The sequence below is a fragment of the Falco cherrug genome, chromosome Z (genome assembly GCF_023634085.1).
Source record: "Falco cherrug isolate bFalChe1 chromosome Z, bFalChe1.pri, whole genome shotgun sequence".
Taxonomy (NCBI): Eukaryota; Metazoa; Chordata; class Aves; order Falconiformes; family Falconidae; genus Falco; species Falco cherrug.
Genome location: NC_073720.1, coordinates 56953825 through 56972056, shown reverse-complemented (window position 1 = coordinate 56972056; position 18232 = coordinate 56953825). Strand labels below are relative to the sequence as shown.

Here is an 18232-nt window from a genome sequence, read left to right as displayed (position 1 = left end):
ATAATCAATGCATACTGGTGGAATTTTTAGCAACTTAATTATAGGGATTCTAATAGTGAGCCACGCTGAATACTGTTCCATGAAAAATTTCTGTAAAGTGCACTACTTATTGTTGAGAATAGGTATGCTGAATTAGCTGTATGATTAGTACTACCTGTAGCCGTAGTAATTGTGTCTCTTGATAAGCATTCTCAGTCATTTACGATGAAGAACCTAGGCCAGATTCAACAATTTTGTAGTAGGAATTTCTATGTTGTCCCTTAAAAGAAGCTCTCTAAGCAACATTCTTGTGATGCTTCCATTTGGAGCTTTAGAGTTGCCAAATTTTCTTAATTTTAGAACTATGAAGTGTAGTAAGTGTTGTAAATTAATTCCCATTACAGGCTGAAAAATGCTTCTCCAGAAGATGTGGAATATTATAACTGCCAGCAGGAGCTTACAGATGATCTCCATAAACAATATCAGATAGTGGAAAGAATAATTGGTATGTTACAAACTTGCAGACAGAAAACTGTTGAGAATTCTGCATGTTCACTGCGTGTATGTTGCATTTGTAGTTAGGAAACTTGGAATGTAAGTATCACTAACTTTTCAATCTAAAACAAAACTTCAGGTAAAGAGAAAAGTTGTTGGGTCTGAGCTGTGCAGCTAGCTTATGTTGTCTTATTACCCAAAATGAGTGTGTTCATAAGATACAGAAGTAAAATGCTGATCAGACATCTCTGGTGCGTTTCTGCAGCTCATTCAAATCAGAAATCAGCAGCTGGTTATCCAGACTACTATTGTAAATGGCAAGGTCTGCCTTATTCAGAATGTAGCTGGGAAGATGGGGCTCTCATTGCCAAAAAGTTTCAGGCACGCATTGATGAGTACTTTAGCAGAAATCAGTCCAAGACCACTCCCTTTAAGGATTGCAAGGTGAGTATGTAATTTGCAATGGATTTAAAATGAGTTGTACTGTGTCTGGCTGGGATGGAGTTTATTTTCTTCATAGCAGCCTGTATGGCCTGTGTTTTACATTTCCGACCTAAACAGTGTTGGCAACATGTGAGATATTCCATGCCATTTAATTCAATGCTCAGCAATAAAACTGGGTGGGCTGAGCAGGGGCTTTGAAGGTGGCTGTTGCTTGGACACTTGCTGGTCATCAGTCTGCTGGTAAATTGACGTGTCAGTCCCTTTCTGTCACTTTTGTGTTGGTTTTTTTTTTTTTTTTTGGTTGTGGGGTTTTGTTTTGATTGGTTGGGTTTTTTACTTCACCCAATAGGCTGTTTATTTTGACCCACAAGTTTTTCTCACTTTCACTCTTTCAGTTCTCTCCCGTGTCCCACTGGGATGGGGAGTGAGTAAGCAACTGGATGGCAGCTTAGCTGCTGGCCAGGTTCAAGCCACCACATCAGTAGTGATAGTTAAAATGTGAAAGTCTTATATGAATTCAGACAGGTGATGCATATTATGAAATATTTTTTGAAGGTTGTTCAGAATATTAATAAATATATATAGTAATATATATGGAAAATATCACTACTAAGAGTAGGTTTTTGTAGATACCAGTCCCCTACATTTTTACTGGCTTTCAAAGATGGGCTTGTTTAGTATTGTAGTTTATTTTAAAAGTAAAGTCTTGAGTGAGGCAATGTCACTCCTATTATGAAATTTATATTAGCAATCAAACTAATTTCAACTTGGAAATTGCTTGTGTTTTTATATGGCCTAGTTTTCGTTGATTCATGAAGAGTAGACTTGTGACCCAGCAGATCCCTACTGCTTTTTTTTTCTGTAGGAAGACATTTTGGTAACTTCAGTCAGTAGTAGGACTGATGATCAATTTGCTTCTGACAGGTTCTAAAACAGAGGCCAAGGTTTGTTGCATTAAAGAAGCAACCATCCTACATTGGAGGACATGAAAGTTTGGAGTTAAGAGATTATCAGTTAAATGGTTTGAATTGGCTTGCTCACTCATGGTGCAAGTAAGTACAGTCTGAAATAAGTTTTTCTGTGTGTAAACTGTAAGTATTTGTAAAAGTTTGAAATAGATTTTTCTGTATTTTGTTTTGAAGGTAGAGGGTTTCATAAAGTAAGCTCAAAGTAGAGGTCTGAGGGGAGTGCTTTTGGTCTAAGTAGTACCAAAGCTTATAATTTTCGTGGCTGTTCTCAAAAAACAGCTAAGCTTTTTGTTGCTTTGCTTTCAATTTCATGTAGAGGTAAGTCATATTTTTGAACAACAAACCTAATAACATTCAGGCCAGAAAACCCAAACTCTTCTGAAATGTCAACGTAAATGTTACACTTCTAAAAGTAAGACTCATTAGGAATGCTTGCAACTTTTTTGTGAATCTTGTTAATTTAATTCAAGTAGGGGTGGGCAATTGGAAATTGTTTTTATTGAAAAACAAAGGAAATACATTTCTTCAGGATGTATAGTTTCAAAATTTTGAAAACTTGTATGAATGGTCTTTATGCTCAAAATATAATTTTTCTTCTCCAATGCCTCTCCCTCATTACATATCCCCTAAATCTAATTTTTTTTTTTATTATTTTATTTTTAGAGGGAATAGCTGTATTCTTGCGGATGAAATGGGTCTGGGTAAAACAATACAAACAATTTCTTTTCTGAACTACCTGTTTCATGAACATCAGTTGTATGGGCCTTTCTTGCTGGTTGTGCCGCTTTCTACCTTGACATCTTGGCAAAGAGAGATTCAAACTTGGGCTCCTCAGATGAATTCTGTAGTTTACTTAGGAGATATAACTAGCAGAAACATGGTAAGTATTTCTCTCCATCATTGGAAAGGCCTTTAGATAAACAAGACTCACTTCATATTCCTTTCCTCTGCTAATCTCCAATATTTTGGTTAGGACTGAGCAAATACTTCCTGAAACACTATGTATTTAAGATGCAAATTGAAAGCTTAGATTTTCATCTGATAAAAGTGTGTGTGGAAGATGTCATTTCTGCTTAATAGTGAACAGGATTAAAAATTTGGTCTTGCATTTGAAAACAAATTATCTTCTGTCATGATTATTTAGGTGTATATAGTAAAAATAAATAGGTAAGCAAGCCAGTCATGATTTCCTGAAAGATTATTGGTTTGTTTTCTTAATGTGTGTTCTGAATGTTAGTAAGCTTATCCATTAAAGTAAAAAATGTTTTGTAGAAGTTCTTTGCTGTTTATTCAGAAGTCTAAGCAAAATATTTGTGGAGTGCTTAGACAGGTGGGAAGTTCAGTCTTGTGTATGTTAATATGTTGTGCTTCTCTTTTGTGATCATATTATTGTATGTCATTAAACATTAACATTGCTGCAGTACTTAAATTCATCCCAGTCTGCAAGACTGTTTTTTTTTCTTTGACTTATAGTTCATTTGATTCTTTTTGTAGATAAGAACTCATGAATGGATGCATCCACAAACCAAACGATTAAAATTTAACATACTTCTAACAACCTATGAAATTTTGCTGAAGGATAAGGTAATCGCACTTCAAGGAGATAAAAATCATTTCGCCAGTGTAAAACTGTCTTTCGACTTGCATGTACTTGGTTGTGGGCCATTAAATTTATGGAAGTTGTAACAGCTTTTCTTCTGGAACTGTGACAGTGCATGGTTTAGGTTTGGTTTTTGTGTGTGTGTGTGTGGTTTTTTTGTTTTATTTTTTTAAGCACCTCTACATTTTCTATATGTGTGGTGAGGCTTTCAGCCTTTTTCCATTTCTTTAAGTGAGTAACACTTCTTTTTCTCCAGTTTGCTTGGGATTCTCATTATTGTAATTATCTCCCATCTTAAAGAGCTCTACTTCTTTGCAGACCACCATCAATAAACTGAAAAGAACCTAACCCCAAACATGATACAGAACTCTGAAATCCCATATAGTTTTCCTTTATTATTGTGCATACAGTAGTATGTGTACATATATTAATGCTGTCTTCATAGTGGTGGTACACAGAGTTATTGTTGAGCCTTCTAATGCTAAATGGAAATTTTTATAGATCGTCAGGAAACAGAACATTTTTGGTTTGTTTGGTTGTACATGCTGGGAAGAAGAGACCGATAGTGATTTTTTTTTCTTTTTGTTACGTAAAATCAATGTGGGTCAGACTTTTGGCCATTTTTTTTTCCTTTTAAACTTAATTTATGCTTTCTTAGGATGCTTGCTTAGCCCTTCATTGAATCTGACAAATGTAAAATCCATAATTATTATGAAAACATATAGCAGTCCGTATGTTATTAAAACAAACCAGGAAGTGATGGTGTTTATAGCTTGATTATAAAATGTGGGAAGATATGCAATGTGTTTATTTGTATAATGTTCCCCATCTCCTCCATTTCTTTAAGTCATTCCTTGGTGGTCTGAATTGGGCATTCATAGGAGTTGATGAAGCTCATCGTTTAAAAAATGACGACTCTCTTCTGTACAAGACTTTAATAGACTTTAAGTCTAACCATCGTCTTCTTATTACTGGAACCCCTCTGCAAAACTCTCTCAAAGAGCTCTGGTCTTTGTTGCACTTCATCATGCCAGAAAAGTAAGGAATTTTACATGACTCATTTTAACATTTTTTTTGGTCAGGTTTATTATGGTGAAATAGTGTAGTGATTTGAGAATCAATAGAAGTAGAGGATCATACTGAAAGGTAATTTAAATATTCTATATAAAGTAGATGCATGTATTTTTTTCATGCTGCTTCTGATAAATAACACTGGTAGCAACTTGTTCTATTTTAGCAACTCATAAAAATTATGGATTGGTGTATGGTTCAGAACCTGGACCAAAAGCTTCATCTTAGCCTAAGAGGAAAAAAGCACGGATTTACTCTTGGGAAATAGAATGGCAAATGTTCTGTTAATACTGTTACTGAAAACAACTTTGTACCAAGATGCCCAGTATCCTGTAGCTCAGTCAGATATCTGGTTTTCCTATATGGTTTGCATGCAGTAAGCTTACTGCATTGACCTTATCTTTTATGACCTCTGTTTCTATGTAAGATAAAATAGAGCTCGTGTGGAAAGCACATTCCTGTCAGACATATTGTAGGTGTCAAGCGCTGTAGCTCTAGTTTGAGCTATGGATTGTACTGACTTCTTCAGAACCTTATGAGCAAAGACACTGTGGTCTAGTACCCATTCTTCATTGAATCATAGTCTGTTCTTCGAGGCTGTTAGCGCAGGCAGAGGTTAGTTATGCTTCTGCTAGACCATAGAAGCTGCAAAACATACATTAAGTAGTTGCTTATTCTCTTGCACCCTTTCCAACCACACAGCTGGGGTTTTTTTGCGCTGCTCTTGATAAATGTAAAAATGGAAGTTCTGCAACCATCTAAGTGATATCCTTGTGGAAGAAGAGAAATGTTGGGTTTCAGCTGGGGAGGTTAAAATTCAGTAGTTTTCATTCTGTAAATGTTTTTGGAAAATTCCGTTCCTCTATTTACAGTCAAAATATTTGGAATTTCTTGTAAGATGAAAATTCACAAATTGGATAAATTAAACAGAAGGGAGTGAGGAAGAAATCCAAATGTGTGTTTGCTTTTGTGATATATTTATATGCATTCTTTGTGTTATCTCTCTACTTGAGTTTTGCTGCTTCAGTTGCAGTATGTCACTGTTTTGTGCGTATTTTTTATTATGTTGAAGGTTTTCCTCCTGGGAAGATTTTGAAGAGGAACATGGCAAAGGGAGAGAATACGGTTATGCAAGTCTTCACAAAGAACTGGAACCATTTCTGCTGAGAAGAGTTAAAAAAGATGTAGAAAAGTCTTTGCCTGCTAAAGTTGAGCAAATTCTGAGGATGGAAATGAGTGCATTGCAGAAACAATATTACAAGTAAGAAACAACAGTTTTTAGAAATTGTGCTGTTTTAGTGATATGTCTATGTGCAATTTACTGAAGCATAATAGTTTTTATAATGCAGTTTGAACTTGAGGCTTCTAGAATTTCACAGCAGTAAAACTTTATGCTGCAGGGGCTTAAGAATACTGGTCTAATGTCTATTCATGTAGCTTCTCTAGTTTGGCATGTTTCTACATTCATTTGGGAGCTGCTGTTTTTCTTTAGCTTGTTTATATTTTGAGAACTTACATCTGTTGCTTCCACATATGGTTAGAAATTACTTACATTGTACATCTTATATCATAGGTGGATTTTAACTAGGAATTATAAAGCCCTCAGTAAAGGTTCAAAAGGCAGTACCTCGGGCTTTTTGAACATCATGATGGAACTCAAGAAGTGTTGTAACCATTGCTACCTCATTAAGCCACCAGATGATAATGAATTCTATAATAAACAGGAGGCCTTACAGGTAATGTCACTTCTTAGTAATAATTTTAAAAAAAGTTCTGTTTCATATTTGCAATGTTTACATATAAGTGCTCTGGTAGTTTATTAACTCTTACCGAAGTGTATTAAATAAAAACAGGTTCTCTGGAAAATGTGCATCCTGGGTTTTACAGGTAAGTGACTTGATTTTTATATCTTAATTTGAACCAAATAATTGACAGATAATTGACTAAATGTCACTGATTTTAATTACAATCAAAGTAAAAAAGAAAACGGTTTTAAACAGGTTGTGTATTTTCATGCAAAATAAGCTTAAGACCTATTTTAAACCTAAGTGAAATGAAGCAGCTAAGCTGGTAAACGTAATGTGAGTGGAAGTGCATGTGACTGGCAGTGATACACCAGCAACCTATGTAATAGCGGAATGTCATCTGCAGAATGCTTTTATTATTTTTTATAACCAAATATTGTTCTCTGTATGCCTGCAAACAACCAAAGTGAAAAGAAATGAAAGTAACAAGCATCCAAAGCTCAGTCTGATTTTGTCATTGTTGTTGTAACAGATGAAAACAATTACCATCACTACCAAAGATGGTCTGGTCTGTTGGTGGTGTGGTTTTTTTGTTGGTTTTTTTTTTTTTTTTTAAGGTTAACTGGTATTTGTACTAAAACTGTTGAGAAGCACAGCAACAGATAAGGCTGCTGTTGTTGATGCAGTTTATACCAACAAAAATGTTTCTTAAAGATGGTATTTTTTTTTTCTGGAAGTTTTCAAGTCGGTAATTTAAATACCTTCTCAAAGCCACTAGTTTGTGCGGTGACAAATGTCCTCTTCCTTTCTGACATAAAGAATAAAAGCAGCTAACTCAGAATTTAGCATCCTCCCAGATTCTGTCTAAGTATCTTCACATAAAGGGACGTAATGTTTTCAACACTAAATTTCACACTGGAGCTGAGAAGGCTTAACAGGCTTTAGGTGGGTTACAGTGTTAGGCACCACGAACAAGAATTCTCTCACTTTATCTTGCCTGAGAAACTTGATTGATGGGCTTTCTTTAAAAATACTCTGGCAGTTAAACAGCAGTACCTATTTCTCTTCAAAAGGTGGGAAATGAAGAGCAAGTAGAACTAAGGTAGCTTTTTATCATTGTTATATTTTATTGGTTAACAAATTTTGTTTTTTACTTGGCAGATAAGGACTTGGGCCTACATCACAACTTGTTATGTTTTTAAGCCCATATAGTCATGTTTTGATGAGATGTTAAGATGTGACTTTGAGAGGGAACTGAACAATGCATTTCTTTTAAAAATATGTGAGTTAGTAATTCTGTTGATTTCAGTTAGAATCAACTAAACTAAAATCAGAGTAAACTTTTATGTTCAGTTAATGCTGCATACCAGTAAATTTATATAGCAGTAGTGTCTTATGGTCATATGGATTTGGTGGGGTTTTTGTTTTGGTTGGCTTTTTTTAACTTCTAGGACACTGTATATTATATTCATGTGTTAAACTATGGAATTCTTAAGGAATGTCAGAATTTGCCTTTTTTTTCCTTTCAACAGCAATACAAAGAAAAGCAAACCTCAGATGTCTAACCAACTGCAATGTGTATTAGTGATGAACTTACTTTGTAATATATATTTCTTGCTTTTTGTAGCATTTAATACGTAGCAGTGGGAAACTAATCCTTCTTGACAAGCTACTGATTCGTCTGCGAGAACGTGGCAACAGAGTTCTGATTTTCTCACAGATGGTGAGGATGCTGGATATCCTAGCAGAATATCTGAAGTATCGTCAGTTTCCCTTTCAGGTAAGAATCTTGGTAGTAGTAGCCATGAAGCTTTGATCTTGAATACAAGAGTATTTTCTTTACTCTGAGGATTACAGAGCAACGTCACAAGTTGTCCAGAAGTTGCGGAATCTCCATCCTCTATAACATTTAAAAGCCATGTGGACAAGACCTTGGGCAACCTGCTTTAGCTGTCCCCATCTGAGTAGGGGAGTTAGACAAGATGACCTCCAGAGGTCCCTTCCAACCTCAGCTGTTTTGTGATATGTGATCTTTACCACTTTGGTTAAGAAAAGTTGTAAGAAAATTTGTTCTTTTTCTAGAAAGACTAGCACTTGTTATGTGCTAAGTAGTATTTTGAAATTAAACAGGTGAAATAAAAATATTACATCAAGTGTTGCATTACTCTTTTCCGTCACGTAATGGTTTTGGCAGGTGAAAATTCAAGTTGCTGTTATTTTGAATATGAGAATTACTGTTTAACTGCACTGTTCAATCTCTCTAGAGACTTGATGGATCAATAAAAGGGGAATTGAGGAAACAAGCGTTGGATCATTTCAATGCAGAAGGATCAGAGGTATGGCATTTTTTCCCTAAGGAATAAGTTTTATTTTTTTTCAAGAAATGTAAAGAAACATTGCACAAAAAATAAAGGCTTGAGAAAAGTGAGGATTATATCAATAGGGTTGAAAATTCATTGTTATTGCTTAGACTATAAGGTTTACATCTACTTTTTTCTCTTAAGTAGAAAACACGTAACGTAAAAATGGTAAGCAATTCTGTATCTATAATTTTTTTTCTGAAGCTTTTTTGCGGCGAATGAAGAGACGGGACACTGCTTGATGCAAGCAAATGTCCATTTATTGTACACAATCACGAGTTTGTATCTGTTTTCAGAAGCTGCGCGCTTTAAACAGATTGGTTCTTTAAGCTAAGCATTACATACTAGGCAATCCCTGATTGGTGGTTAACTACAAACAAAGGACACTTTCATCAATTAACAGCAAGGTGTTACCTCTCCTTCACACCATCCATTCCTCATTCCCGGCATGACTCACCCTGTTGATTGTTATCTATTCACATTCCTTGTCCTCCCAGGGTTTGTGGCCTAAGAGCTCTAGCACATTCCTTTCAGCTAACTGATTGCCACTTTATGGTCCTGATTTGCAGGCCCCCTCCTGCACTTTTTATCAAAGTAATTTGAATTACTATATAAATGCTGCAGAAATCTAACCTCACCTTTGTTCCTGTGTAGAATCTAACCCAACAATGTTTACAAGAGCGCTGACCTTACACAAGCAATTAGCATCAAAAACATCCTTTGGCAGTGGGCGGGACTAACGTGTCTATTCTTGCATGGACAGCCATCATTAATTGTTTCAAATGTGGCTTTTGTTATTTTTATTTGTTGCCACCTACTTATTTGCCCTGGAAGAAATAGTGAAGAATTGATTTCTAGCTGTTCTTTGTGAGCAACCTGTAAATATATAGGTGCCTGTTTCAAATCTTTTCTGAGTTGGAAGATTTGTAGCTTATTTAGCATTCCTAATATGTAAGCCATTCCATATCTTTGATCAGCTTAAATCCCCCAAAGGCATATTTGGGGGAGGGGAGGTTGTTTTGTTTGGGTTTGGGTGGTTTATTTTTTTGGGGGGGGGTGGTTTGTTTTTTTTTTTTTTGACAGAAAATGAAGGGTAGCACTTGTCAGTTGCTGAGCTTGTTTGTGCTATGATGCAGGGAGAAGGACTTAATTCCATAATGTGAACTTCAGATATTTGTTACGCACAGAAGTTAATTGTTTCAAATTTCTCATAGAGACATTGTTGCCTTTTTCTGAAATCTTTACAGGTACACTGTACATTTTTTGAGATTAAGAGGAATTTATATATCATGCATTTTAAAAATGGAGGCAAACTATGCATTTGTGCAGCAGCAAAATTATGTTTTGTTTTATTTGGGTTTTGTTGTTTGTTTGTTTTTAAATTCCTTTCCTAAAAATTTAGAACATTCTCTACAGTTTTTGGCCATTGCTGAGCTAAGGGGTACATGGAAATTTCTAACACAATTCTCAGGACTCATTCCTGACGGTGTGCTATCTCCTGTAACTGAATTTCATATGTTGTTTTATTGCATTTCTCAAGATCCTTCTGCAGTCTTTCATACTTGTCTGTGAATGAAGAATTCTGTATCATCTGCAGGCTTTTTCACCTTGCTTATCATTGTCCTGGTTTCAGCTGAGATAGAGTTAATTTTCTTTTTAGTAGCTGGTGCAGTGCTGTGTTTTGGTTTTTCGTATTATTCATGAATATGTTGAACAGCATTGAACTTGGCAGAAGGCTTTTCCTTCCTGTCTGAACCAGTTACTTGTAGGCTCAAGCATCTTCCCTGCTCTGGCATGGCTGCTTAGCCTTCCAGGGCTTGGGGCAGGGGGTGTGGTAGAGGGACTTCGTAACATACAAGGCTTTAACAGTAGTACTTCTTGGCCAGTCTGTTGTTTGGTTGGGATTTTTTTGGCCTGTGATCATCTACTAGGATGCTGCTTCCTTTAAACTGTTGAGAAGTCAGTAACAATTTACAAAACACACCAATATCAATGTTTACTTTATACTTAAAGAAGCTTTAAATATACAACAATTATGGAAGTGGTAGTATATGATATGACCGCACCACATACCACATAAACAAGCGTCATACTGGTTCATTTGAGAATAGGACTGTTATTGTGTATGAAAGTATTTCTTATTTTATGATTTCAGGACTTCTGCTTTTTACTGTCTACCAGAGCTGGAGGATTAGGTATCAATTTGGCATCCGCTGACACTGTAGTTATATTTGATTCTGACTGGAATCCACAGAATGATCTGCAAGCGCAGGCCAGAGCGCATAGGATCGGGCAGAAGAAACAGGTATGCACATTCAGCTTTAAGCTCCAGACCTGAAGGAGGGTTCTGTACAGTAGCTTTCCTCTCACTGTACTCTTCATTGTTGTTGTAGTTTTGAGGATAACTAATACTTTATGCATATGTCTAAAAATGTTAGTAGTGCTCATTTAACTTTTTTAAAAAATCTCCCTATATGGAGAGATAATATGGCAACTGTGGTATATGGATGGGAGAGATAGAGAGAGGAGTTATGGGACTGTCTGTCCCACATTCCCAATTGTCCCATTGGCATCATGTCATTCTAGAAAATAACTGTTGCATCAGGTGCATCCCCCTTGCTTAAATATTTTTAAATTCTGTTCAGGTTTCATTCTTGCAGAAGACATACAACAGTAATTGGAAATAAGACAGTTTTGCCTGTGGCAAATCAAGTTTAAGACAAGACAGGTCCAAGTTTATTTTTCTGTTTTTTTAAAATGCTAAGACTGTGGTAACATGATGGAACTAGTATTTCATATTTGAAACCAGTCAATTCAGAATATACGTTGTGAAGACTGAGATTTCTCCTTGTTGTTGCTTACTTTTTTAAAATGTACCTAGGTTAATATTTATCGACTAGTCACAAAAGGATCAGTAGAAGAAGATATTCTTGAAAGAGCCAAGAAAAAGATGGTGTTAGATCATTTAGTAATTCAGAGAATGGACACTACGGGGAAAACTGTACTACATACAGGCTCTACTCCTTCAAGGTATATTTTCTATTTATTTCTATACTAATTTACCCTTAAGTATATTTGACAAGTAAGTAAAAAGTTTAAGCTATTGCACTTGTTTAATAAAAGGTAAAATAAAGTTAATTAAGTAAAGATGCAAAGTATATTGTCTTAATAGATATTTATTCACGTTATATATATTTGTTAAAATAAATGTAATTAATTAAATAATATTTTAATATATTTATAAGATTATTTTTATTTTAATATTTTAATATATTTATAAGATTATTTTTTTTATTTAACAGTAAAAAGAAAGCTTTACTGACTGATGATCATAGAGAACTTTATCAAGTTACTAAGATAACTTTTTCCTGAAACATCCTTTATTTCAGCTCAACGCCTTTTAATAAGGAGGAGTTATCAGCAATTCTGAAGTTTGGTGCTGAGGAACTATTTAAAGAACCTGAAGGGGAAGAACAGGAACCCCAGGTAAGTAGTGTTTCTGGACTAGGGTAGATAAAACTACTGAAAATATGTATGAATTATTTCACTGTAAAGAGAAACGTCTTCTTTTTTAGGAAATGGATATAGATGAAATCTTGAAGAGGGCTGAAACACGGGAAAATGAGCCAGGTCCATTAACTGTAGGAGACGAGTTGCTTTCACAGTTCAAGGTATTGCTGTCTTACCTCTCTCCTGCCATGATTACACTTTCCTTTATAAACAGTACTATTTTGCTTTTGAGTACCTGTCCATCTCTTCATTTTTATGAGATGCCTCAGTAAGTCAACTCTGCGTCTCTTCCTAATAAAACGTCTTTTCACCTATACAGGATACCTACCAATAGTATAAACATTTAAAACTACATGATGTATTTTGCTAATTCTGTGTTTTATTTACTGCCTTTTCTGTTAAGCAGCTGTAGTACCCTTGAATGCAGAACACAAAGTTTACATTTCTTAGCCGATGACTTCTCAATATAGCTTTTAGCCCTGAAGTGGACTTGAATGCCAAGTATTTTAAGTGTTACCAGTTAAACATACTATTACCTGGGTGCAAAAGAAATGCAGAGTGTGATGTATTTGTTTAGATCAGTAGATTATTAAATAGCTTCCCTGATGATTGTTTATTTGCAATGGATTTTGATTCCTACATTAATGTTCGGTTAGTCTTACATTATTATAGTTTCACATTAACTCAGGTATTCAAATGTTGTTAGCCATATTTTGAAGGAAGTTAAACAGCACTCTTACAGCTATTGGGGAGGTGTTTCATTATGCATCTGTATTAGTTAACACCTTTTAAAGGAAGAGAAACATTCTTATCATTTCTCATCTTAGTGCATGTTGCATGGAGTCTCTGTCCATTTCGTAAATGAATGAAAGTACTTTCATTAGGGACAGTGTTTTATGAAGCATTTTGTATATGTATGTTCTATATAAAATAATAGCATATATAAAAATAGATAAAATGTGTAAATGCAAAAAACTTGCCATCTAGACCTTTGTTTTCCTAAAATATTAGCTGCTTAGTCTTTTTCAAATAGTCGTGTATTGGTTTGATAAGAATACATGTATTCTGATATACAAGGTGGCCAACTTTTCCAATATGGATGAAGATGATATTGAGTTGGAACCAGAAAGAAATTCAAGAAATTGGGAAGAAATCATTCCGGAAGTTCAGCGACGACGAATAGAAGAGGAGGAAAGACAAAAGGAACTTGAAGAAATATATATGCTTCCAAGGATGAGAAACTGTGCAAAACAGGTGTGTTTTTTTACTTCTTACTGTTTCTTTTTTTTTTTTACTGTTTACAGTTCTTACTGACTTGTTCTTTTATTTTGCTGTTGATTTGTTTGGTGGTTGTTGTTGTCAGGTTTGGGGGTTTTTTTCCCACTTTTCTGAACACATATTTTTTTCAGAGTAAGCAAAAATTTATTTATGTTTGTTAATCATCTGGCTTTGAACTGCATATTTTGAAATTCCAGATCAGCTTTAATGGAAGTGAAGGGAGGCGCAGTAGGAGCAGAAGATACTCTGGATCTGATAGTGACTCCATCTCAGAAAGAAAACGGCCAAAAAAACGTGGAAGACCACGAACTATTCCTCGAGAAAATATCAAAGGATTTAGTGATGCAGAGATCAGGCGGTAAGAGATAGAGGGACACATATATTTAAAGGGACAAGTAAATTTTTTATTATTATTATTATGTGTGGATAACTGGCTAGCTGAAAAAGGTCTCATAGACATAGTCCAGCTGGCTGGACAAAAATGCACATCACTCTCAGCTTATCTGAAGTAAAGCAAAAATTACAAAATAACAGGAAGACTGAGGTGGGAAAAGAATGTTGCAGGTGGGAACAGATTACAGAAGAGAAGCTAGGGGGTGGACTTGATATTTAGGCAACTAACCAATAATGAGCTTAACTTTTGTAATATGTGTGAGCTAATTATAACAAGGCATAAAAGGTGACTGTAAGGGACAATAAACAAAGTCTGCTGATCACTCATATTGAGTGACTGTGTCTTCCCTCCGTCGCGACAATTATGGAGTTTGAAAGTACAGAAGGCAGTCTGTTTTACCTGAATTTCTTAGAATTTTTTTTATTCTAGGCATTTAATATTTTATCTTTTGTACTTTGTGGTGCTGACAGTCAACAGTCAAAAATCTGAACCCATTTTAATGAAGGATAAAATTAGGTTTTAAAAATATTCTTGGTTGTTTTAAACTTGTTAATTCCTGTAACCCATGAAGACAGATTTCAAAAGGCAGTTGTTACAGTGGGTGAGGTGTTCTTTTAGAAGCCAAACATTCTGCTTCCAATCCTATTATCTAAAAACTGCAGTGCTGAAAGGACGTGTACATCTTCCTAGTGACAATGACAAAAATTTCAGTGGATTTTGTTTTCTTGTTAAACTTCTTGACACTGTAGTTGTGTTAATGTTATATTATGCCTTTTCAAACTAAAAATATGAAATCCTATTTGAATGTTGTACAACAGGTCGTTTCGATATTTGTTGCTGAAATATTCTTTAGGTAGAGGGAGGAAGAGTTGTTTACCTTTTCCAGTTTATGAAATGCTTTGCTTCTGAAAGTATGCATATTTCTCTAAAATGCTGTAAAGCTTTAAAAATACTTTTGGTTAGAGAAACAACTTTAAAAGATCCTGTTTCCCTTTCCATTTCATCTAACAACACAGCAAATTGATACTTTTTTCAAGACTATTCTTGTGCTTGCACTAACAGTTTGAGGCCTTGATTGTTGGGGCATTCTTTTTTTAATTATTTTGATTTTATTTTTATTTCATTTCCTTTCTATCCCAGGTATCTCCAGTTTCTTTCAATCTCTTACACATGCCTACAGAGTATCTTTCATGCTGTGTTTTCCAGAGTCTTCAGATCACCTGTTGCTAATTGCTCCTTTTACTATATAAGGCATAACATAATCTCCATTTACTGTAATCCACATTAAACTTTTATGATTAGACACATTCAGCTGCTGAATTTTCCATCTTGTGAAATTAATAAAGCAATTTCTGAAATAATTTGTACCTTGTATTGTTATATTGAATCAGTTCTTAAATAAAACTCAGACTTTGGGTTTTCTGGTTATACTAAACTGCTCTGCCCTCTCTAGTTTTTTGTTTTGTCTTGGTTTTTTATTGTCCATATAGTGTTACACTACGATGCGTAACTGTATTAATACAATTTTAAAACCAGTGTAATTAGTTAAGCATGCATTTAAATGGCAAAATTATTTTCTGTTACTAGGTTTATCAAGAGTTACAAGAAATTTGGTGGCCCGCTTGAAAGGTAAACTTGTTTATTGTTTGTGTAGGAACTTGGAACCTTGTTTTCATAAAAATTTAAAAATATACCAAGAAACGTTAGACTGAAGAGAAAATATAGTGTCTAGTTTTTTGCCTTGAATGTAACATGACTTTAGCTTAATATCTTCCCTTTCTTCGTGTATGGTATGTGTGCCAACAGCCACACAGCAAACCTTTCAATTTGCAGGACTTACTCTCTTTATACTTTACATGGTGTCCTGTTTAATTCATTGGTGATAATCATTCATTTGTCTTGTTTGATAGCCTGTTGAAAGCCTATCAGTTTATTCACTCTGACTGTTGAAGTTAGTTTTGCATTTTCCTTATTGTCAGTTCTTATTTTTAAACTTTGATTATTATTCCAAATTCTAAGAAAAACTTCCCATCCTTATTTTCCTTAAAAATACTTATAGTCCATATGAACATATTGTATATAATGACTCCTTTTCTTTTTTAAGGAAATGTGCAGTAATGTAATTTAACACTGTAGGATTAGGGTCCTTTACGGTTCTTGCTGTATTGTCATCTGATACTGGAGACATGCTTTCTTTTTTTTTTTTTTTTTTTTTTTTTTTTTTTTTTTTTTTGTCTTGGATCAAAGCTATACACAGCATAGCAAGTACAGGTGACTGATGACTTATCTGAACATTTCTCTAGTTTCAAAGTCTGAAGAAGTCATTCACAATTACTAAAGTTTCAGAGCTATAAAAATATGTGTTTGTTTTATGACAGGTTAGATGCTGTAGCTAGAGATGCTGAGCTAGTTGATAAATCAGAGATAGATCTTAGACGTTTGGGAGAGCTTGTACATAATGGATGCATTAAAGCTTTAAAGGACAACTCATCTGGACAAGAAAGAGCAGGTACAGTGTGTTCAGGGGGCTTGGGGGGACAATAAAAATGAGTTCTTAATTATTCTTGCATTCATATCATAACAGAAAACAGTTTTATTGGGGGAAAATATAAACAAAAATGTTGGCATGCTGGAGGATTGTAAAGTGTTACAGTATGATTTTTTTTTTCCTCTTCCTGTGTGTGAATTTTCATTGGAGAAAGCAGCATGTTTTTGAATTACTGTGAAATTTAATCTTATTATCTGAAAGACCTTTTGATTCTGGAGCTTAATTTGGGCATTTGGTTAAGAAAAGGTCATTTGGTATAATTGAAAGTTTTCTGCTATAGCATCAGTCTTAGTTGTTTTCTTTAGATTTTTCTGTATGATATTTGTAAAGGTAAATATTTTAATAGCTTTTTAATTTACTTTAAGGAGGTAGACTTGGGAAAGTTAAAGGCCCAACATTCCGAATCTCAGGAGTACAGGTGAATGCAAAGCTAGTCATCTCTCACGAAGAAGAGTTGGCACCACTGCACAAATCCATTCCATCAGATCCAGAAGAAAGAAAAAGGTATTTTTTTTATTATTTTATTTTTTATTAAGGAAATAGTAATGTAGAAAACTTTCAAAGTTCTATTAACTTTTTTCAGACAACTTTGATTCAAAACACACTGCAACAGCATTGTCCCTCTATTCCTTGTAAGGACTGGCAGCAGTAACCTGCTCCACATCTGTCATTCTTTCTTCCCTTGCCGTGGAAGCCAGTAACAGCTTTGGCTTCGCGATTGTATTCTCTGGGAATTGTGTTCAGTTGCTAATAATAATCAGGACTAGGATTCAGACTTGCTGAGGAGCTGCTGTACGTGGCACCTCTGCTTGAAAGGAAAGCAGTATGTTTCACAGCACAGCAGTAGTTTTTTCTACCTTCTGAACTTTTTCCCTTGCCACCTTATGTATCACAATCCCTAAACTATCTACTTTAGCAGTTACACTTGGGTGATGATTTATGCTTTCATTTTTTTCATGGTTAGCCAACTCTGATGCAGCTCATGGCCACAGATGTCTATTCTTTGTATGTTAATCTTAACCAGCTTTAAAAAACATTTCAGTGCTGATATCAATAAATATTTTACAGAAATGTTAAGGAAATTCAACAGTAAATATTTAGATTAATTTCCTTAATATACTGGCATCTTAGGAGAGAAAACAACTCTACTTCCATCACTTTTAGTGTGTTCCCTTCCACCTTGGCTAAGCTTCAGAAGTAAAAATCACTTATTTGTATTTCTAATTTATTTCTGCTAGATATGTCATCCCATGCCATACCAAGGCTGCTCATTTCGATATAGATTGGGGTAAGGAAGATGATTCCAATCTGTTAATAGGCATCTATGAATATGGTTATGGCAGCTGGGAAATGATAAAAATGGATCCTGATCTCAGTTTAACACAGAAGGTAAGTCATCTACACCACTTCATCAAGGAGTTTGTTTAGGTAATAATGTAACTGAGAACAGTGACCGAGAGAGCTTATCATATGGTAATTGAAATTGAAGGAACATTTTAAGTCAATTGTGTTTCTTAGTATCTTTTTTGTGGTATATTACTAGATTTCAAGATCTTGTGTATTCAGTTGAAGGATGCCTTCTTGCAGTCAATTGCCATGTTTTCATGCAGTTGGACCTCTGTCATTTGAATTTTTATTTTCAGTTGTTTCCTTCTCTGATTTTAGATGTTCTGGCTTTTGTTCATTTTATGCTCTTGAACTTTTGGAAGGAAGGTTTTTCTAGAGATTTGATTTGGTTTCCCCATTCCCACATAATACCCAGATTCTTCACTTGAAGCTGTCTTTCACTCACAACATGAGAGTAGCTGTATTAGAATTAGTGCGATAGCTCTTCAGCCAC

At 34.9% G+C, this 18232-nt stretch overlaps 1 protein-coding gene across 7 annotated transcripts in view; it reads left to right on the top strand.

The window, feature by feature from the left end:
- Positions 1-18232, top strand: part of CHD1 (chromodomain helicase DNA binding protein 1) — a 61001-nt gene that overhangs the window by 25366 nt on the left and 17403 nt on the right. For all 7 annotated transcript variants that reach the window (XM_055699870.1, XM_055699867.1, XM_055699864.1 and 4 more), the window contains 20 exons: positions 384-484; positions 740-918; positions 1843-1970; positions 2550-2766; positions 3381-3470; positions 4334-4524; positions 5630-5818; positions 6131-6293; positions 7930-8082; positions 8567-8638; positions 10818-10967; positions 11544-11692; positions 12052-12148; positions 12238-12333; positions 13250-13426; positions 13648-13808; positions 15432-15473; positions 16223-16353; positions 16758-16896; positions 17631-17781. In XM_055699870.1, coding sequence (XP_055555845.1) covers positions 384-484; positions 740-918; positions 1843-1970; positions 2550-2766; positions 3381-3470; positions 4334-4524; positions 5630-5818; positions 6131-6293; positions 7930-8082; positions 8567-8638; positions 10818-10967; positions 11544-11692; positions 12052-12148; positions 12238-12333; positions 13250-13426; positions 13648-13808; positions 15432-15473; positions 16223-16353; positions 16758-16896; positions 17631-17781 — 2776 coding nt within the window. The remainder of the gene's footprint in view (positions 1-383; positions 485-739; positions 919-1842; positions 1971-2549; positions 2767-3380; positions 3471-4333; positions 4525-5629; positions 5819-6130; positions 6294-7929; positions 8083-8566; positions 8639-10817; positions 10968-11543; positions 11693-12051; positions 12149-12237; positions 12334-13249; positions 13427-13647; positions 13809-15431; positions 15474-16222; positions 16354-16757; positions 16897-17630; positions 17782-18232) is intronic.